Source organism: Aquarana catesbeiana, linkage group LG01, assembly GCF_042186555.1.
Source record: "Aquarana catesbeiana isolate 2022-GZ linkage group LG01, ASM4218655v1, whole genome shotgun sequence".
NCBI lineage: Eukaryota > Metazoa > Chordata > Amphibia > Anura > Ranidae > Aquarana > Aquarana catesbeiana.
Genome location: NC_133324.1, coordinates 46965139 through 46986709, shown reverse-complemented (window position 1 = coordinate 46986709; position 21571 = coordinate 46965139). Strand labels below are relative to the sequence as shown.

Genomic DNA, 21571 nt, shown 5'->3' with positions numbered 1-21571 from the left:
TGCTGACTTTTAATAAACAGACACTCATCTGTCCCACGGTCCAGTGATGCGGCCGCCCAAAGCCTCGCTCCTCCCCCTCTCCTCAGCGCTAGCATTGCAAGTGTGGGCACCCGGCTGTGACAGCTTGCGGCTTCACAGCCAGGTGCGCATGCGCGAGTCGTGCTGCGCCTTCTCAGTGGCCGGGCAATCTTCTGCGACCTGTGACATGTCCCAGAAGATTGCAGGGAGGGAGGAGGAGAGGAGGAGTCGTCTAAGCGGCGAGAGCAGAAGTGGGAGCTGGGTACCTGTCGAAACTAGGTACCCACTCCCCCCCCAACAAAAAATGCAATGCCAAATGTGGCATGTAAGGGGGCGAGGAGTGCTTAAAGTGGAAGTCCAACTTTTGGGTGGAACTCCCCCTTTAAGTATAATTCAGTTGTACTGGGTGTAGGTATAGAAGCTCCAACAATGTAAAGTTACTTTATATAATTTACTAGTAACTACCACAGATATGTAGTCTGAAAAGCCTAGAGAGAAACTTTTTCTTTGTATTTTCGTGTACTTTGCCCATAATGGGTAAAGTAACAGGATAACTGTACTGTAGGAACCCTAAAGAGGCATTAACTCATATCCCCGTACCCCTTCTCCCCATTCTGGATCCCAAAAAAACACCCTGTAGTTCTGTGGGGGGAACATGTGACACAACCCAAGCTTTCCCAAAGTACTCGGCAAGTCAAAACTTAAACAAAACGAATCCTTTTGGGGCCCCTCTCTTGTACCTTCTTGAATGTTGCATGTTGAGGATAAATGTTGTGTAGTGTTTCATTCTGAAGTCAATATATTTCTCATGTGTAAATGGTTAACTTACACCTGTCCTATATTCGGTTCTTTTCATCTCTCGGTTCATGTTCATCCCATACCTGGAATGTCCCAAAGCCATTGTCAAATTCATTTTTTGGTCAATATGTTTAGCTATAGGCATCTCACAGACTTCTTATAAGTATCACAGAATAAAAGTTTTTTTTTTTTTTTTGTCTTATCTCTAATGAAATATTTCCAAAAAGTTGGAAGATCAATTTGCTAGATTTCTACCTATTTCCTTGGTTGTTGAGATCTAGTTTTATAGATTAGAGGAGAGGGAGGTTCAGAGTTAGAATACATGAAAACAATAAAAAGTACTGGCAGATGGCCCAGAGGTACGGTTTCTCAGCAGAAACCAGTCATATGAGGATGGATGAGCTCCAGGAATCCCTATAACCTGCTATAGGGATTTGGAGGCCTCCACAAGTTGTTCCTGGGTGAAATTAAAGTTTGGTGCCATCCTGCTTTGAGTGGTGGTTACCAGCCTCTCAACACATATATTCCCGAAATCTACTTCCAAGATTAAACCTAAGCCTACAGAGTTTATCTTTTGACCTAGAAACAACTCCATTGTGAAATGCCATCTGGTAGCCACCTCATCATATGTTTCCTCCACTCATGTCAAGACTCATCTTTCCATCACCTGGGTCCAACTTGCTTCCAAACAAACTGTGTTTCCTTCTACTAGATGTCTGTGTAAAAGCCTAGAAAGAAGCTTGCAATACTACCGCCGCAGTGGGAAGCCCACTCCAACAAGCTCTTAGGCCCACAAATCATGTTTAAGTGTGAACCCAGGCAAAAAGCCAGCAGCGATTGTTTTATCAAGTCTATTGGGGACGGAGCTCAGGAGAAGCGAAAGACCACATTTTTCAGAGTGGGCATTACCTTAGGAATTTTATCCGCCCACTTCGGGGGTAGGTATATTTCCTCCATCTGTCAGTTATGCATGCAAAACTTGTATCTGTCGATCTGTGTCTAGGAAACGGAAGAATTATATTAATGGAAGCATTTACATTGTCGGGGTTAACTTATTTGCCATAGATAGGCAGAAGTCTTAATGAGAATGATGGCAATGAGAAGTTTTTCCACAAGCTGATTAAAGTGCCCCTGTCATGCCTTATGCCTTTATGACAGTTACAGGCATCTAGAAGCCTTCATTAGGGCCTTATAAACGTTGAAAACTCTGGAGTAATGTATTATGAAAAGTTTTGAAAACTGTTGGCGAGTAAAGCTGACCATCATACTTAAGGGCCAATGCCAGGCCAAAAGCCCGAGTAGGGCTTTAGAAACTGAAGGCTGTATTTGCATAATTGGATTCTTAGGTTTAAGGGCTCCCTAGGCGCTCTTACAACTATCTAAAGATACAGTCAGGTACAGTTGTGCTCATAAGTTTACATACCCTGGCAGAATTTATGATTTCTTGGCCATTTTTCAGAGAATATGAATAACACAAAAACTTTTCTTTCAATCGTGGTTAGTGTTTGGCTGAAGCCATTTAAATCAACTGCGTTTACTCTTTTTAAATCATAATCACAACAGAAACTACCCAAATGACCCTGATCAAAAGTTTACATACCCCAGTTCTTAATACCATGTATTGCCCCCTTTAACATCAGTGACAGCTTGAAGTCTTTTGTGGTATTTGTGGATGAGGCTCTTTATCTTTTCAGAAGGTAAAGCTGCCCATCCCTCTTGGCAAAAAGCCTCCAGTTCCTGTAAATTCTTGGGCTGTCTTGCATGAACTGCAAGTTTGAGATCTCCCCAGAGTGGCTTAATGATATTGAGGTCAGGAGACTGAGGTGGCCACTCCAGAACCTTCACTTTATTCTGCTGTAGCCAATGACAGGTCGACTTGGCCTTGTGTTTTGCATTATTGTCATGTTAGAATGTCCAAGTTCGTCCCATGTGCAGCTTCCTGGCTGATGAATGCAAATGTTCCTCTTGCCATCAATTTTGACCAAGTTTCCTGTGCCTTTGTAGCTCACACATCCCCAAAACATCAGCAATCCACCTCCATGTTTCACAGTAAAAATGGTGTACCTTTCATCATAGACCATCATAGACCTTGTTGACACCTCTTCAAATTAAGCGTTTATGGTTGTGGCCAAAAAGCTCAATTTTGGTCTCATCACTCCAAATGACTTTGTGCCAGAAGGTTTGAGGCTTGTCTCTGTGCTGTTTGGTGTATTGTAAGCGGGATACTATGTGGCATTTGCGTAGTAATGGCTTTTTTCTGACGACTCGACCATGCAGCCCATCTTTCTTCAAGTGCCTCCTTATTGTGCATCTTGAAACAGCCACACCACATGTTTTCAGAGAGTCCTGTATTTCACCTGAAGTTATTTGTGGGTTTTTCTTTCCCAAACAATTGTCCTGGCAGTTGTGGCTGAAATTTTAGTTGGTCTACCTGACTGTGGTTTGGTTTCAACAGAACCCCTCATTTTCCACTTCTTGATTAGAGCTTGAACTCTGCTGATTGGCATTCTCAATTCCTTGAATATCTTTTTATATCCCTTTCCTGTTTTATACAGTTCAACTACCTTTTCCCGCAGATCCTTTGACAATTCTTTTGCTTTCCCTATGACTCAGAATCCAGAAACGTCAGTGCAGCACTGGATGAAAGATGCAGAGGTCTGTCAGGAGTCCAGAAACTCATTGACCTTTTATACACATACACTAATTACAAGCAAACGGATGACAGGTGAGGATGGTTACCTTTTAATAGCCATTCAAACCCCTTTGTGTCAACTTGTGTGCATGTTATTAGGCCAAAATCACCAGGGTATGTAAACTTTTGTTTAGGGTCATTTGGGTAGTTTCTGTTGTGATTATGTTTTAAAAAAGAGTAAACACAGTTGAGTGATAATGGCTTCAGCCAAACACTAACCATGAGTGAAAGAAAAGTTTTTGTGTTATCATTCATATTCTCTGAAAAATGGCCAAGAAATCATAAATTCTGCCAGGGTATGTAAACTTATGAGCACAACTGTACATCTTTACACTCATCTTTACAGTTTTCAAATCTTAATTTAAGAAAAAGAGTGCTTTAATTACGGTCACCTATAAATAATCAGCATCATAATCTAAATAATTTTTAATGGCAACCTTGCAAGGAGCCTTAAGAATTTTCTGTGCCTCTTGGTTGACATTCATTTGGGGGAGATTGGTTAGTGCTTCCTTGTCTCCTCTCTATGAAAAAGGGTTGAAGCTCACTTGCAGGGTTGAAAAATACCTAAAAAATGTAAACCGTGAATCATTGCCCTCCCCCCACCCCAAGAGGTCCTATGCAATCTATTCTCCCAACTGTTCCATTGCTTCAATTGAATCGGGGCATAGTTCTAGGACCTAGTGGGTTGTTTGACTCCCGAACAATGACAATGTTTTCAGTTTATAGAAGCTCTGATATATGCTCCAAAAATGACCTAAACATTTTTGATGACCAATAAATGGGCAGTAAGGGGAAATGAGAAATGTGCTAGTCCCCAGCCAAAAGTGCTACACCATCACAATCTTCATCAGGCTTGTTTCCAACATGACCTGCAGTACATAATTCTCCAAAGAAAAGGGAACAGCTGGCACTTGCACTCAAAAGTTCTCATATCTCATATTGGTATGCTCAGTTGTTCCAAAGGACAGGAACAGAGTGGGAAATTATAAAAGAGCGATCTAATTGTTATTATATCCAAGACCGAGCCGGGGGAACTGACTCGGCCCTGTCCAAGACCGAGCCGGGGGAACTGACTCGGCCCTGTCCAAGACCGAGCCGGGGGAACTGACTCGGCCCTGTCCAAGACCGAGCCGGGGGAACTGACTCGACCCTGTCCAAGATCGAGCCGGGGGAACTGACTCGACCCTGTCCAAGATCGAGCCGGGGGAACTGACTCGGCCCTGTCCAAGACCGAGCCGGGGGAACTGACTCGACCCTGTCCAAGATCGAGCCGGGGGAACTGACTCGGCCCTGTCCAAGACCGAGCCGGGGGAACTGACTCGGCCCTGTCCAAGACCGAGCCGGGGGAACTGACTTGGCCCGTCCAAGACCGAGCCGGGGAGCTGACTTGGCCCGTCCAAGTCCTTGTTCACTTGAGGTGCCCCAATAGAAGGCAAGGATGGAATTTAAATTACAGCATCCAAAAGGAGGTCTCCTAAATGGTAATCCTATATCAATGGCTTACACCCAGAACTAAAACATTTTTAGATTTGTATTCTCTTATTAACGTAATAAGTAAATTTTCGCAGAAACATATTCCCTTTTAATTTCTGGAGTGTCGCATTGCACTACCAGTAGTATCATGATTATATAAAGCTGTGAGCTCTGTCAGCATAAGTCATTAAACGATCATCACTAACTTAATACTTTCCAGAAATAGTCTGTGCAAGTGTCGCATCAACAACCCGATATTAATACGAGCCTTAGACGTACAAAGGTGAAATGACTTCTTGGACTCATCTCCCAACCTTGCATGTCCATAGATTGTTTTTCTGATGAGTAGTCGTGCCAGCCAGAGCTCACTGGTGACATCACTTAGTTCTAATGTGAATAAACCTCATACCTTTCCAAAACAACTTTAAATTGCTGTAAATTACAGTCATTAAAATTAATGTTGGATAGTGTGATAGTACTGTGGGTTCCTTCCTCCTTTTTTTTTTTTTAAATATGTGTAGTTATTATTTTGTGTAATAATAATGGTCCAGGCAACCTGGAAGAGCTTATTTATACTTGCAGCTCTTGGCTCTACCAAGGTATCTTTACTTACCGTGAAGGCTGAGACAACACTTTGACTACCTTCTAATTACTTCCCAGATTGTCCCTGGTCTGAAATTGATGGCTTGCATGCAGGGAACAATGGCTATTTAATTTAAGGAAGGGTTCAGTAATTACACATCACAGCAATTTAGAAATAAACACTTAAGTAAGTTGAGCTATTGTTTCTCTTTCATTTTCCTTCTTATCCTTTTCTCCCCAACTCCTCTCTCTTACCTCTCTCTTCCTCCTCTCGATCCCGTTCTTATTTCCTAGGAAGGTCATAGTTTCTGTAGTCGCAAAGAGGTGAATTTTGAAACGCATTAGACAGGTTCTCTTTGCTGAGTGCTGGGACATTTTTGTGTTGTGTGAGTGTGTATTCAGACCTATAGGATTTGCCTTTAGTTTTTGCATTACACTTAAGTAGGCGCCGGAGCTGAGATTCTTCTTGGGTGACGGAATTAATGAGCTTTGCTGTGCTCGGCCCCAGTGTTGAAAACATCTGATCCACCTAACATCTTGGTTATCTTTCCAGGGGCGAGGATTCTCGATCAGAAGCCTCAGACAGTGGACATGGGAAAAGATTATTACAAGATTCTGGGCATCCCTAATGGGGCCAACGAGGATGAGATCAAGAAGGCCTATCGCAAGATGGCCCTGAAATATCACCCTGACAAGAACAAGGACTCCAACGCCGAGGACAAGTTCAAGGAGATCGCAGAGGCCTACGACGTCCTCAGCGACCCCAAGAAGAGAGTGGTGTACGATCAGTATGGGGAGGAAGGTGAGGAACGCTGGATATACTGGAGTACTTTGCATGTTGACCACAGTGTTGGAGAGCAGATTAACAATGTATCGCGTTTCCTTTCTAAGTGCATGTCAGTTATCAGCAGTGGAAGGGCTGTGGATTTACGATGGAACTGCAGCCAAGACTTTTCAGCTTTGGATAGAGTGGGCAAAATTTAGAGCCTGTATCGTGTTTTTATGGTTGTATCCCTGTTAGGGAAATTTCCTCTTACTTGGGCAAAGCATAGGTCTGGTGCAGGAAAAACGAAACTGCCTCCCCAACTTCTTAGCAATGTCCCTTGCTCGTTTTTTAGAATCAAGTTTATAACATCCATTAGAAAAGAAGAAGAAAAAGTGTATATCGGACTTTACTGGCATAACAGAGTACGCATTTTAAGTAAAAATCTAATTTTATTACAAAATGTTAAAACAGGAAAACAAAAAAAATCCTTAGACATATACAACAATAAGAACAATGTTATATTTTGTATTAACTATCTGCAGGGCCATATTACATGTATAATAATAATAATAATACAGGCAAGTTTGCCTAATATAAGTTTGCAATCACCATTCCTCATGGGTCAACGCGTTTCTCATTTAGGCTTCATCAGGACCCGTGAAGATGACTGTAGTTGTGATAACTATACAAAAGAAAACAAATTTTATAATCATGCATTGCGTGCATGATTATAAAATTTGCATGCATTCGTTACCAGTATCATTTGCAAATTATATTAATAATGATTAATTATGTATGATTATGAAAGATGTGGCTTCTTTTGTATAGTTGTCACAACTGCAGTCCTGATAAAGCTATCACTGACGCAAATATGCGCTAACTGTAATCAGTGCAGGACCAGCATCATCAGGGTGGGACACGGCTGCTGGTAGGATTGCCTGCCCATATTGTATTGCTGAAAAGCGGAGGACTGGGTTGCCGGTTGTTGCTGGGTCATGGATTACAGTATTGGTGGATGGGGGCACAGGAATGACCTGTAATACTTGCCTCATTCCTCACTCTGGCAGGTTTTCCCAAGGTTGTGAGACCAGTCACTCAAAGCCTCTTCACTAAGGCTCTCTGGTTGGCAGTCGCATGCTGACATCAAGTACAATGCAAGACCAATAATCCTGCATTATACATGAGGACAGCAAGGGCCCGGGCCATAACTCGGAGCATTGAGGAGAGTGCTTAAAATTCTGCTGGAGTGGAGAAAAAGGTAAGTATTACAACGTATTCCTTTACCCCGAGACTTAAATGAGCATTTAACCTTTGCAGTGGAGATGGGGACCCCTACAAGGGTAGATTTTTCTACAATCAGGTTTAAAGTGTATCTAGAGTCAAATCTTTTTTCCACTTAGCATGGGGGATAGAGTAGTGCAAAGTTTTTTCGACTAGGGTTCCTCCAGAGGTTGCTAGGAGTTAATTGAGCAGTTTCTGCCTCTCTAAGTTCCCACTAACACCTTTGATCATTTTAGCTATCTATAAGGGGGTAATTCTTCCAGATAACCACAATTGTAAGGAGCATTCTTCCCATTGACCATCAAACTTTATGTAGTAATGAGTTGCAGCTTTAGTAATTTTTTAGCAGGGGCTCCCTAAGACCAGAAAGTTATCTTTAAGAGTTCCTCTGTGCTGAAAGGCTTATGAAAGGCTGGAGTAGGAAATAGTTAAAACCCCCATCTGGTGTTTCACTTGGGGAGTTTTTCCATCACTCCATTTCCAAAAAGTGAAAGTAAATCTCTGTACAGCGAGGGGACATCCTGCTCTGACACCGAACATGTGTCTCCATTGGAATATTTCCCTGTACCTCCTATTCTGGTGACAACTGTCTGGCTAAGGTTAATGTTAAGTTAGCTAGTAGTGGGACTGTGATAGATGTGCACCAACATATTACATGGTTAAAGTGCGAAAAACATATGGGAAATGAGAATCTACTTGTACTGTTTTTAGTATGGACCGACCCTTAAAGACTATGAAGTGCCATTCTGTTCTTCCACAAATCCCTGGCTCCATTTTTAAACACAATTTCCTCTTTCATTCTTCTAGGTCTAAAAACTGGAGGTGGCTCATCCGGTAACACAGGCAGCTCCTTCCATTACACGTTCCATGGTGACCCTCATGCAACCTTCGCTTCTTTCTTTGGAGGCTCGAATCCCTTTGATATCTTCTTTGGCTCAAATCGCACACGCATGGCCAACGGCTTTGACCACGAAGACATGGACATCGACGATGACAACGATGACCCCTTCAGCAGCTTCAGCCACTTCGGCTTTAACGGTGTGAATGGTTTCCACCGGCGGCACCAGGACCAAATACCCAACCGCCGGAAGGTGCAGGACCCTCCAGTGATTCACGAGCTGAAAGTGTCCTTGGAGGAGATTTATCATGGCTGTACGAAACGCATGAAGATCACGCGGCGGAGGCTGAACCCAGATGGCCGCACTGTAAGAACGGAGGACAAGATTCTCAACGTGGTCATCAAGAAAGGGTGGAAAGAGGGCACCAAGATCACTTTCCCGAAAGAGGGTGACGCCACATCGGAAAACATCCCCGCAGACATTGTGTTCCTACTGAAGGACAAACCTCACGCACATTTCAAAAGAGACGGGTCAAACATTGTGTACACTGCCAAGATCACACTAAAAGAGGTACGGAATCCCAGGAATAAGGAGATGCATGTGCCAATAATAACAACCACACCGTTTCTTTCTTTTAGACCGCACCGGGAGAACTAAATGAGAGAAATTGTTGGCTGTTATTTTTGTTAAATGTGGTGTACTTTATATTCATGTCTCCTCCCAGGACGTTTATATGGCTAACTGAGAGACGGTGTGTAAGGTCAGGGCAGCAATTGTCAGACCTCAGGTGACCTGTGAACCTTGACTTTCAAGCCAAAGTGTCAGGCTCTGACCAAGTAAAATAAGTAGGCCTAAATCTTTTAAATGTAATGCCCCGTACACACGATCGGACTTTCCGACAACAAAACCGTGGAATCTTGTTCGAAGGTTGTTGGCTCAAACTTGTCTTGCATACACACGGTAACACAAATGTTGGCCAACAATTACGAATGTAGTGGCGTACCACGTGGTTTTTCAGCTCTTTATCGCCACCCTTTGGGTTCCTTCTGCTAATTTCGTGTTAGTAGAAGTTTGAGTGTTGATTTGCGCTTTTCTTTTTGCGTTTTTTATTTTGCGCTATTATTATTCTTGATATCACTAGAAAAAAAAGCCTTAGAAAATTTGTTTGCAATAACTCCATCAGTATCACCAGCAAAGCGGCTTCATTATTATCCCATTAAAGAAGAAGAGAATTGTGTGCTGCATTTGGAGATTTCATAATTTGCCGCGTCACGAATGTTAATTCTCCATTACGAACGCTAGTTTACAAGACCGACCGCTTCTGCTTCTGAGCATGCGTGGACTTTTGTGCGCGGACTTGTGTACGCACGATCGGACTTTCCGACAACAAAGTTTTGTTGGCGGAAAATTTGAGACCCAGCTCTCAAACATTTGTTGGCGGAAAGTCCGACAGCAAATGTTCGATGGAGCATACACACGGTCGGACTTTCCGACAACAAGCTCACATCCAACATTTCCCGTCGGAAAATCCGATCGTGTGTACGCGGCATTAGACTGCACATTTAAAGCTGAACTCCTGACACATATGAAAGACACAAATGTATGCCTTTCTGCATTAATTAATACATTATTAAATGTCTTTGTTTTTTTTTAATGCAAGCAATGTAAGTACCTGAATTTGACCTGGTATCAGCTTTTTGCAGACTCTGTAACAGCAGAGCTCAGACTGAGGAAGTTAGAAGCAGCACAGTGAGCCATTTGGTTTTACTGCAGCACTCATGTACTAACAAGAGACATGATGATAAAAGGAGAGGTCAGTCCGCTGCTTCTCCTTTCACTGTCCAGTCACTGTCTGGGGGCAGGACAAGACTTGTAAGTGTTACAGTACTTAAAGTGATTGTAAAGCTACTTTTTCTTTTTTTTTTTTTTAAATAACAAACATGTCATACTTACCTCCACTGTGCAGTTCGTTTTTCACAGTGGGGCCCTGATCCTCAAATTCTGAGGTCCCCCAGTGGCTCTCTCGGCTCCTACCCGCATCGTATAACCCCCTAGGAGAAGCGCTCTTCTGGAGGGTTATCTTGCGGGCGCACTCCCGAGTCCAGCAATCGGCGTCCATAGACACGAATGTAGGACTCGGCCCTCGGCGCCCGCTTCATTGGATTTGATTGACAGCAGCGGGAGCCAATGGCTGCGCTGCTATCAATCTATCCAATCAAGAGCCGGGAACCCCGGGCAGAGGAAGAGCGCATCTCCGCCGTGGGAAATTACAGGGCTCAGGTGAGTAAAACTGGGGGGCCAGTCACTAGAAGAAGTTTTTTTCACCTTAATGCATAGGATGCATTAGGGTGAAAAAACACGAGGGTTTACAACCCCTTTAACTGCAGCAGAGAGAAATCAAGTCTCCTGTCCTGCCAGACAGACCTGTGTTGTGTGGCAGAGCTGGATAAATCGCAGGACTGGCTGGACAGAAATACAAATCATTTGGCAGGTAAAACAACTCTCATATACTGTATGTATATATTAGAGCTGCAGGATTCTGGCTAAAATGAGAATCACTATTTTTTGCTTAGAATAAAGATCACGATTCTTGCGGCGTAATATCAACTTTTACATTATACAAAAAAATTGGGCTAACTTTACTGTTTGTTTTTATTTTTTTATTAATTGAAGTGTATTTTTTCCCAACTAATTGCATTTGAAATACCGCTGGACAAAATACAGTGCGACATAAAATATTTTAACGACCGCCATTTTATTCTCTAGGGTCTCTGTTAAAAAAAATATATATGTTTGGGGGTTCGAAGTGGTTAAACTGACCACATTTACAGACCAATGTTCATCCCTTTGATCTAAAAAGAACTAGAAGCTTTTTTTTTTTATACAGCTTGGCTCTGCGCTGTTTACATAGAATTGCATAAATGGCTGATTAGCATCGTGAGGGGGGTTGAATCGAGATCACGATTTTTTTTTTTTTTAAACGATTATCGTGCCGCTCTAATAAATATCATCTGTGTGTTTAGAAGATCGCCTGGAGTTCAGCTTTAACACTGAATGTTCAGATTCTTGCATAAGCACAGTTGGGACTGACTTTTGTTAAAGTGGACTTCCACCCATAAATGGAACGTCCCCCGATTGGATTCCCCCCCCCCCCCTTCGGTGCCACATTTGGCACCTTTCAAGGGGGGAGGGGGGAGCGGATACCTGTCAAATCCAGGTATCTGCTCCCACTTCCGAGGCAAGAACGACGACGTAATGTCCGGCCCCGTAAGGCTTCACTTCCCGTTCCCCTTAGTAATGATGCCAGCGCCTGCACTGAGGCCGAGAGACGGGTCGGCTTCGGGTGCCAACAACCTGAACAGGTAAGTGTCCATATATTAAAAGTCAGCAGCTCCAGTATTTGTAGCTGCTGATTTTTAATTTTTTTTTTTTTACCCAAGCGGAACTCCGCTTTAAGCAACGCTGATCTGGATGAAGCAATCACGCTGCATTAGAATGCTGATGAGGAACACACGTGGGCTCAGCATGTCTTGGTATGCTTTAGAGTCTGAACATCCCTGTGGCAGGCGGGCGCACGTGACAGCTGTCATACATGGCAGCTGTGGCAGCATTGAGATCCGCTGTAATCACCGATGCTTTCCTTGGGTGGAAACGGGCTAATGATTCACAGTGCAAGGATCTGTCATCACTGAATACATTCCAAGATTGATGTCATGGTTTAACTGTGTAACAACAGGGCCACAGTTGGGTTTTTGGGGTTAAGAATGGCATTTAAGCCTGTTTTTGATGTCCCCATTGAATAGATCCAGGTGGGAAGATACAGATTTAGTGAGCAGAAATTGAGAAGACACATTGGGGCTGATTTACTAAAACTGGAGCGTACAAAATCTGGTGCAACTGTGCAAAGAAACCAATCAGCTTCCAGGTTGTTTTGTCAAAGCTTGAAGTTATTTATTATTATTATTATACAAGATTTATATAGCGCCAACAATTTGTGCAGCGCTTTACAATGTTAGGGTAGACAGGACAGTTACAATAGAAGTTAGAAGCTGATTGGCTACCATACACAGCTGCACCAGATTTTGCACTCTCCAATTTTTTGTAAATCAACCCCTTAACCACTTCACCCCCGGAAGGTTTTACACCCCCCCCCCCCACTGCACTACTTTAATTGAAAGGGGTTAAGATCAGGGGCGATCAAAGGGTTAACTGTGCTCCTAGCTGGTGCTTGCTAACTGTGTGGGGGATGGTCTGACTGGATGAAGACAGAGATCGGTGTTCCTGCTTAGGAACACAAGATCTCCATCTTCTTCCCTGTCAGAACGGCGATCTGCCTTGTTTACATAGGCAGATCGCCGTTCTGCTTTTCTGGGAAACCATTGTGGGTGGCCGGCAGACATCGGGTCCCCGGTGTGCAATTGGGGAGTGCTCGCCACCCAGTGGCTATTGCACTAAATGACGTACGGGTACGTGATTCCGCGCAATAGAGCCGACCTGCCGCAGTAAATATGCGGTCGGCAAATGGTTAAAAGTCGCCATTCCCCATTTCGTACACGAATACCCTCTGTGGTACCTAGGAAAAGCATTCTGAATTACGTCGCCGCTCGCTGTAGTGGGCAGACAAGAGCATTTCCAAACTCCTGGTCTGACCTGCCCACTTGGCATGCATTGATTGACGGAAGACGATGACAATATGGCCATATACAGAAGGCATTAATTGGCAGTTTACATGAATACATTAACTGATCCCAATCCATCCCACATTAAAGGTGAAGTACAGCCAAAGCTCGTTTGGCTGTACTTCCCCTGTGGATCACAGGATGCAGATCGTTCTGCATTCCTGTGACCCGTTTTCAGCAGACAATGGGCTGAATCCCCACTGTTGGTTGATGTCACAGAGCCGGTCCAGGCTCTGGAAGGATCGCGACCATATGGTCAGGATCCACCCACATGCCTGGACCGGCTCCCGGCTCAGCCTCTCAGCGAGCCGCTGAGCCGGCCGCTCCCACCCCCTCCACAGCCCAGCACTCTAGTGGGCGAGGGTGGGAGAGCAGAGAGCCGGTGACTGACAGTCACCGGCTCTCTGTTCAGGGAGCTTTGAGAACCGAGTGATCGGTAGTGTTTGATTGCTCGGTTCTCAGTGTTAGAGCCAGTGGGGGAAGCTGCATCCACCTAGGTAAGTATGATCCAACAAAAAAGAAATTCCCATACATCTTTTTTTTTTTACCAATGCCATGATAAGTGGCTTCTCCAAGCAGGGTCATCCAGTGAGCAGATGTGATGTATCTGCTCTATTGATACGTCTTCCGGGTGCCATGTATACGTTTGCTCCATGCGAGGTATGACATGATGCTGTTTCCAAAAGTTATTTTTTTTTCTCCTAATTGGTGAAGTTTCAATAAAAAAAGTATCAGCTTTTTTTATGTAGAGAAGTCCCAGAACCTATCCGTCAACTCATCTTGTGTCCTAGAGTTCAGCTATATGTAGCTGTGGGATATTTCTCTGCCTCTTAGGTTCATGTCGTTGAAAATTTGCACGTCCAGTTCAGCCCTTGTAGAAATCAGATATACTATCAGACTATAAACAGTAAATTCAGAACTTTAACTAACTCCCCCCCTCTTTCCCGGTGACCTTTTATCCTCTCCCACCTGGTGAATGCAGAACCTCCATGGCTGCTATTTTTAAAGCCGTGTGTGTATTTATACCCCGAGCTGCTGGGAAGGCAGGCGGAGGGATGCGCGGTCTGTGCTGCTCCAGATTTCTCTCCGAGGTTTCACTCCTGGGATCTGGGAAAAGCCGGCTCGTTGTATAGAGGATGAAGGTCACACGGTCCGAGAGCCTAGTCCCAAGTCCCTGGACACATCTGCATGTTAGAAAAAAGCCATGATTGCTGCGTGTGGTTTGTTCTGGTTTCCAGCAAGGACATGCATCAGCTTAGGGTTCATTGGCAGCACCCAAAAAAAAAAAAAAAAAAAAAAAAAAAAAAAAAGCACCTTCCATAGAAGGAACTGCACCAAAAAAAAAAAAAAAAAAAGGGGCTTTTGGGTACAAAGTAAGGAAACCTTAGTATAGTTTTCAATTAGCACCAATAATTTCTGTCCCTATGTACACTGTAAAAAAAAAAAGAAAGAAACGACCTAGTTTTTTAAATTAACATACCTTAGAAAAGTCGATGATGTCATAGTTTGCACACAGCTTTGCCCAGGCCCCTTGTGGGAGGTATTAGGGAGGTACTGATGTCGCATGAAACATTGTTGGAACAAACAGTTCCCATCATGCAATGAGAATGGTTGCCGTCTATGGGCATCATTGTGGGAGGGATTCTAGTGGTTGTGATAGACCAGGAGTCTTTTGACCTGTCAGTCCAGGTATAATGTCATAGTGGGTGGAACAGATCAGGAGTTTCCTGGCCTGTAAGTCAAGGTATGATGTCTTTGTGGATTGGACATACCAGAAGTCTCCTGGTCAGCCAAGGTTTGATGTCATGGTAGGTGGGTCAAACTAAAGCCCTGTACACACGATCGGATTTTTCCCCCCCGGAATTGTGTGATGACACACTGTTTGCCTAAAATCCAACCGTTAGTACGCTCCATCAGACAATTGTTGGCCAACTTTCCACCAACAAATGTTGGGTGGCAGGCTAGTAAATTTTCGACGGACAACTGTCTGTTGTCAGATTTTCGTATCGTGTGTACACAAGTCCGTCACACAAAAGTCCAAAGTACAAACACGCATGCTTGGAATCAATGCTCACCAAAGACATTAGCAGAAGGGGCCCAAAGGGTGGTGCTCAAGAGCTGAAATTCCTCGTAGTATGTCACTAGGTTTTTGTTTGTTGGCCGACAATTGTGTGCCGTTAGTATGCAAGGCAAGTTCACGGGACACGCCCTTTGGACAAAAGTCTGGCGCTTTGTCTGGCAACAATCCGATCGTGTGTACGAGGCTTAAGAGTCTCCTGACCTGTCAGTCAAGTTTTGATGTTATAGTAGGTAGGACAGACTAGGAGTCTCCTGGCCTGGTAATCAAATCTTGATGTTATAGTAGGTGGGACAAACTATTATTATTATACAGGATTTATTTAGCGCCAACAGTTTGCGCAGCTCTTTACAATGTAGGGAGACACTACACCAACAGTACAATCTAATAGGGAGGGGCTGGTGAAACAAAAGGTAGGGACGGTGAGGGATGAACTGATGAGGGGAGTAGAAGATTAAAGCGGGGTTCCACCCAAATTTTGAACAATATCTGTATGTATTCTCTTCCTTGCCTAGATGCTGACATGCCGTTTAAAAAAATTTAAATCGCCGTAATTACCTTTTATTTTTCTATTCTTCTTTGCACTTCCTGGTTCTCCTCCCGTGGGAGTAGGCGTGTTTCTAGCCTCTCCCAGACTCCTGGGAGCTAGTCTCAGGCTTCCCAGGATGCCACTGAGCATGTGCGGGAATGAGCGGTGAACGCTGGGAGCACAGCATTCACCACATCCAGGAAATAAATGCTTGTGGGCTTCAAATGCCCACAATGAAGATGGAAACCGCCTGCAGTGAATAATATAAGTTATTCTTTCTGACGAAATCTGACACAGGCGGACATATTACACACAATATGTGAGTATGTAATGCTGAGAAGAAAAGTTTGTGAATGAACTCAAAAAAAAAAAAAATGATAGATAGGTGGACCCCCGCTTTAAGTCGTTAGCTGGAGACAGGATAGGCCTCCCTGAAGAGATGAGTTTTCAGGGATCATCTAAAAGTGGACAAAGTTGGCGATAACTGGACAGATTGGGGTAGTGAGTTCCAGATGATGGGAGGGGCTCTGGAGAAGTCCTGGAGACAGGCATGGATAGAGGAGACAAGGGAGCTTGAGAGCAGAAGGTCTTGGGAGGAGAGGAGAGTATGATTTGGGTGATATTTGGAGATGGGATTGGTGATGTAGCTCGGGGCAGAATCGTGAATGGCTTTGTATGTTGTTAGTGTTTTTAATTGTATTCGTTGGGCAATGGGAAGCCAGTGAAGGGATTGGCAGAGAGGGGTGGCAGACACTGAACGATTGGTAAGGTGGATGAGTCTGGCAACGGCACTCATGATAGACTGAAGAGGGGATAGCTTGCGGAGATGTAGGCCAATGAGGAGGGAGTTACAATAGTCAAGGCGAGAGATAACAAGGGAATGAATACGTTTCTTAGTGGTGTCAACGGTTAGAAAGGAGCGTATTTTGGAGATGCTTCAGAGGTGAAGTCTGGACGATTTGGAGACTAGGCGTCTCCTGGCCTGGTAATCAAGGCTTGATGTTTTAGTAGGTAGGTCATACTAGGAGTATCCTGGCCTGGTAATCGAGGCTTGATGTCATGGAAGGTGGGACAGACTAGGAGTCTCCTGGTCTGTCAGCCAGAGTATGATGTCATGGTAGGATGCATAGACTAGGAGTCTTCTGGTCTGGTAATCAAGGCTTGATGCTTTATATGAAACATGCAGCCAGGGAGGACAATGATGTCTGGTGGATGGACCATAATTGTGACCATTTTTATATTGCATAGTGACAAAATACATACAATATAATACAGTAAAACAAGGAAACTTTAATTCCATAACATAATACATAGTAGTATAATAGCATATTGACATGGCAACATAGTGGTATCACAGTAGTAACATCATAATAACGCCAGACTCATTAATGCGTGTCTCCACCGTACTAGACATAATGTGTATTCAAGTTGGTAGAATGCAAAAGAGCATGTAATAGGTAGTATATGAAGGTAGCATAGAAGGCATCAGATATCTCGACGCGTTTCATGGCTACATTGGCACTCTTCAGGAGAAGATGCGGTGTAGATGTCTATAGAAACATTAAAAGGTAAGTATTGAGTAGGATAATAATTAAAAGGAATAGTACAAGAGTAAGTCCCCCACTCATACTTGCAGACCAGTCATGAGTCTGGGCACGGGTAGTGGATGGCAAGGGCCGGCCGGGCAGATCATCAGCCCCGGGAGCTGAGGCGGTGATCCCCATGACACAGGTGGAACAACCAACATGAAAGGAACCCCCTTCAAATGTCGGGGATGGAGGTACATTATAATGTCCTCATATAAAGTCCCAAACCCCTTTTCTCTTCTTCTCATGGTAGGTGGGACAGACTAGGAGTCTCCTGGCCTGGTATTTAAGGCTTGATGTCATGGTAGGTGGGACAGATTAGGAGTCTCCTGGCCTGTCAATCAGGTTAGACAGTGAAGGTGGGCAGGAGAACTGAAGTCTAAGATACCCAGGTCTTTCCAGTACAGCCAGCTGACTTGCGTTGCCACTGGTAAAAAATATACTACGATGGGGAAGTTACAAGAATGGTGGCAGGGTAGGAGCAGGCACAGCGGCCACCAGTTATATAAACGGGAACAAAGTGATTCAGAGTTGCAGCATTACACTGCAAAAGATTGTATTTGAGGGAGGTGTGAAATGTCATTTTTAAAGCTGCTAAAAAGTTTCTGCCCGAAGTTCAGTAGATCTGGTCCAGAAGGGGGCAAAACAAAGCAACCAGGAATACAAGACAATTGGTTAGACAGTTTGCTTCCCATAGCTACCTTTTTTAAAGGGTACAGATATGGGAGCTGCAATTGATAACCAGGTTGTCCATCCTCTCCTACTTTCACTACTGGGGTAGTCACCGATCTGGACCAAATACATGCAGGTGTCCCCATACTTTACTAATTCAGAATTAGTTACTCACTGAGTAGTGAAGCCAGGATGGAGATGATGGCTTCAACAGTTAGACCTGCAGAAGCAAAGTGTAGCCTCAAGCAGAACTGGCTGACCCATTGATGACTCCACTGTCACTGCAGGTCCTACTCTCACGGTTTTCAGTATTCATGTTGGCCAATCCCATAACTAGCACCAGGCTGAATCTTTGAAATTATAATTCAACTCAGGTTGGCTTATAGAGAATGGTGGTCAGGCCCACTCCTATATGTCCTTGTAGACACAGCTCACCATTAGCTCTAGGACTGGCTGCACTGAAGGCTGTAAGCACTGCACACATCATGCGTTGTTATTGTTTCCAAGGAGCCCCCCAATCTGTATGGTCTGTATAGGTTTATCTCTTCTTTTTACTTAAAGTGGAAGTTTTACTTCCATCAGAGGCAGGAGTTCTGCTTTAAAGGACTCACTTAAAGGTTAGGGAAACGGGCAAGGAGATTACACACTCAGTTGTAGTTCTGATGTTATTTTATTTAGTCGTTTGGGGAAGGGGGCATGTAGCCCCTAGGGTCTATGGCAGGAAGATCCCACCGCCAGAGTTCTCAGGAGTCCAGTGGTGGATTCGGCCCACCAGACTCCACCTGGTGAAATGTCACTTTTTGGGTGAACCGGCCCATTTTTGCAATCACAAAGTTGCTAAGTATCTTAAAACTAGAGCAGATATGTAGTGTCAAAATAATCAAACATTTACAGAGGAACTACAAATCCCATCACGTCCAGGCTGTGGCTGGCAGAAGGCCCAGCAGTTCCCCTGAACTGGAGAGAAGCAAATTGCCGCAGCTCAGAGACTAGTTCTGCTCCATTAAAGGTGATGGCATTGGAGAGCGATTCTCCCACGGGATACTGAGATGAACATTTTTCTTTCTGTTGCCATATTTAGTTCAGCACTCCTGTGCCAGGAATAGTCTGTCAGGCTCTGCGGGAGGCACATGAATCACAGATGAGGAGAACTTGCCCGCTACAATATACACAGCATTGTCCTAAAGGGCACCTGCCATGGACAAGTCACCTTTTATAATACTGTGTATTCCTAGTGGCACCCGGTGTCCTCTGCCAGGACGTATTGCTTGCCAAGGACAGGCCACCTGTATAGCCCTGTGTATCCTTAGGGGCACCCTGTGTCCTCTTTTGGGACTTATTCCTATGTGCCAAGGACAGGTCACCTGCTGGTGATCCCTCTAGTGATATAAAGATCTATATAGAGGAATCAGAACCCCCTTCCTCCTGCTGGTGACCCCATTAGTGATATAAAGATCTATATAGAGGAATCAGGACCTCCTTCCTCCTGCTGGTGATCCCTCTAGTGATATAAAGATCTATATAGAGGAATCAGAACCCCCTTCCTCCTGCTGGTGACCCCATTAGTGATATAAAGATCTATATAGAGGAATCAGAACCCCCTTCCTCCTGCTGGTGACCCCATTAGTGATATAAAGATCTATATAGAGGAATCAGGACCTCCTTCTTCCAGCTGGTGACCCCTCTAGTGATATAAAGATCTATATAGAGGACTCAGGACCTCCTTCCTCCAGCTGGAGATCCCTCTAGTGATATAAAGATCTATATAGAGGATACAGTACCTCCTTCCTCCAGCTGGAGATCCCTCTAGTGATATAAAGATCTATATAGAGGAATCAGGACCTCTTTCCTTCTGCTGGTCACCCCTCTAAGGATATAAAGACCTATATAGAGGAATCAGGACCTCCTTCCTTCTGGTGATCCCTCTAGTGATATAAAGACCTATATAGAGGAATCAGGACCTCCTTCCTTCTGGTGATCCCTCTAGTGATATAAAGATCTATATAGAAGAATCAGGACCACCTGATAATAAAAACCTGGCAGAGGGTCTAGTGCTTCTCCAGAGTGCAATAACTCATAGCAGTCAATTAGAATACATTTATTGCTATGCCCCTAGCAGCTGATTATCCGCCATTATGTACCGGCCTGTCCTAAGATTGGCTGCTGTGGCATTGCCTCCATGTTTGTGAAGCTCTGTTTTTATATAAAAGGACATTGACAACCATGTATTACGTTTTCTTCCCATGTGACGCTGTTGTCTTTTCTCTTCTATCCTCAGGCTCTTTGTGGCTGCACCGTCAACATTCCCACCATCGATGGACGGGTCATCCCGCTGCCTTGCAGCGACGTCATCAAGCCCGCAACGGTGAAGCGCCTGCGAGGCGAAGGACTACCGTTTCCGAAAGTCCCCACCCAACGGGGCGATTTAATAGTTGAGTTTCAGGTTCGCTTCCCAGACAGAATACCCCAACCCACCCGTGAACTGCTCAAACAACACCTGCCCTGCTCCTAGTACTGTGAGTGGAGACGGGGAGGGGAGAGACAAGAGACCCCCATGCAATACTCCAGACATAATGCCGATAAACCCTGCAGGATCCCAGCCGTCGTCACAACACATCCTATGCACAAGAAGAAGACGAGAGACGTTTTGTTAAAGTTTGTTTTTGTAAAAGAATCTTCAGAACTTGCGCCACAGACAGCGTGCGCAGATCCAGATCACTCCGACGCAATGGTGCCACTACGGGAACGCGCTACCTCTATTCCGCCATTGTGCTATAATGCCCTGCTGGCAGTGTAAAGGGTTAAAAAGGACTTCTTAGATAACCTAGTATTAATAAAGAGCCAGTCCATTCAGAATTTACGTTCCATACGTTGGCATTTTTTGTATCACTCTGGGTCTCCAGGGTCAATATCTTCTCTTAATTCCCTGCTCTGCCTCCCTCTGCATGGCACTCACTCCTGGTCAATGACAAAGAAAATCAGCTCAGTAAGACCTTATGTGACAGGTGGGCGGAGCTAGGAACTCAAGAGCAACAAATATCGCCCATGGAGTCCCCAGGAAGCCAAGGACAACGGAAATATCGAATTTTGGGTGGACTGACCCTTAAAAGTGTAGACTTTTATCAGCTGGTATGTGTGTGTATATATTTCCGCTTTAGAAAGTGATTTTATCAGTATTTTTAAATATTAGAAGACCGAGGAATGACTTTTCGAAAAAACTTTTTTTAAGCGAATTGAAGGTTTGTAAATATAATTTAAACTGACCTGTGAATTTTGACATTTCTACACACTGAGCTGAAATGAAATAAAATGATTTGTGGATTTTCTATGGCTGTTCATGTTTATTATATGTCTAGGTGGAGTGATTTGAACGACCTTTATCCACATAAGGACCGAGCCTCTTGTTGAGATTTGTTGTTTACAAGTTAAAAACAGTTTTTCTTTTTGCTAGAAAATTACTTAGAACCCCCAAACATTGTAATTTTTTTTTCTAACACCCTAGAGAATAAAATGGCACTCATTGCAATACTTTCTGTCACACCGTATTTGCGCAGCGGTCTTACAAGCGCACTTTTTTTG

General features: G+C 44.1%; 1 protein-coding gene across 4 annotated transcripts in view; it reads left to right on the top strand.

Annotated features, from left to right (window-relative positions):
- Window positions 1-21311, top strand: part of DNAJB5 (DnaJ heat shock protein family (Hsp40) member B5) — a 41987-nt gene extending 20676 nt beyond the window's left edge. For 2 of the 4 annotated variants that reach the window (XM_073618188.1, XM_073618187.1), the window contains exons 2-4: window positions 6117-6365; window positions 8418-9019; window positions 20271-21311. In XM_073618188.1, coding sequence (XP_073474289.1) covers window positions 6155-6365; window positions 8418-9019; window positions 20271-20504 — 1047 coding nt within the window. In that variant the 5' untranslated portion in view covers window positions 6117-6154 and the 3' untranslated portion in view covers window positions 20505-21311. Of the gene's footprint in view, window positions 1-1528; window positions 1755-3429; window positions 3542-6116; window positions 6366-8417; window positions 9020-20270 lie in introns of those variants that run through there. The other 2 variants (XM_073618186.1, XM_073618185.1) reach the window with 2 other exon arrangements.
- Window positions 21312-21571: the final 260 nt, after the last annotated feature.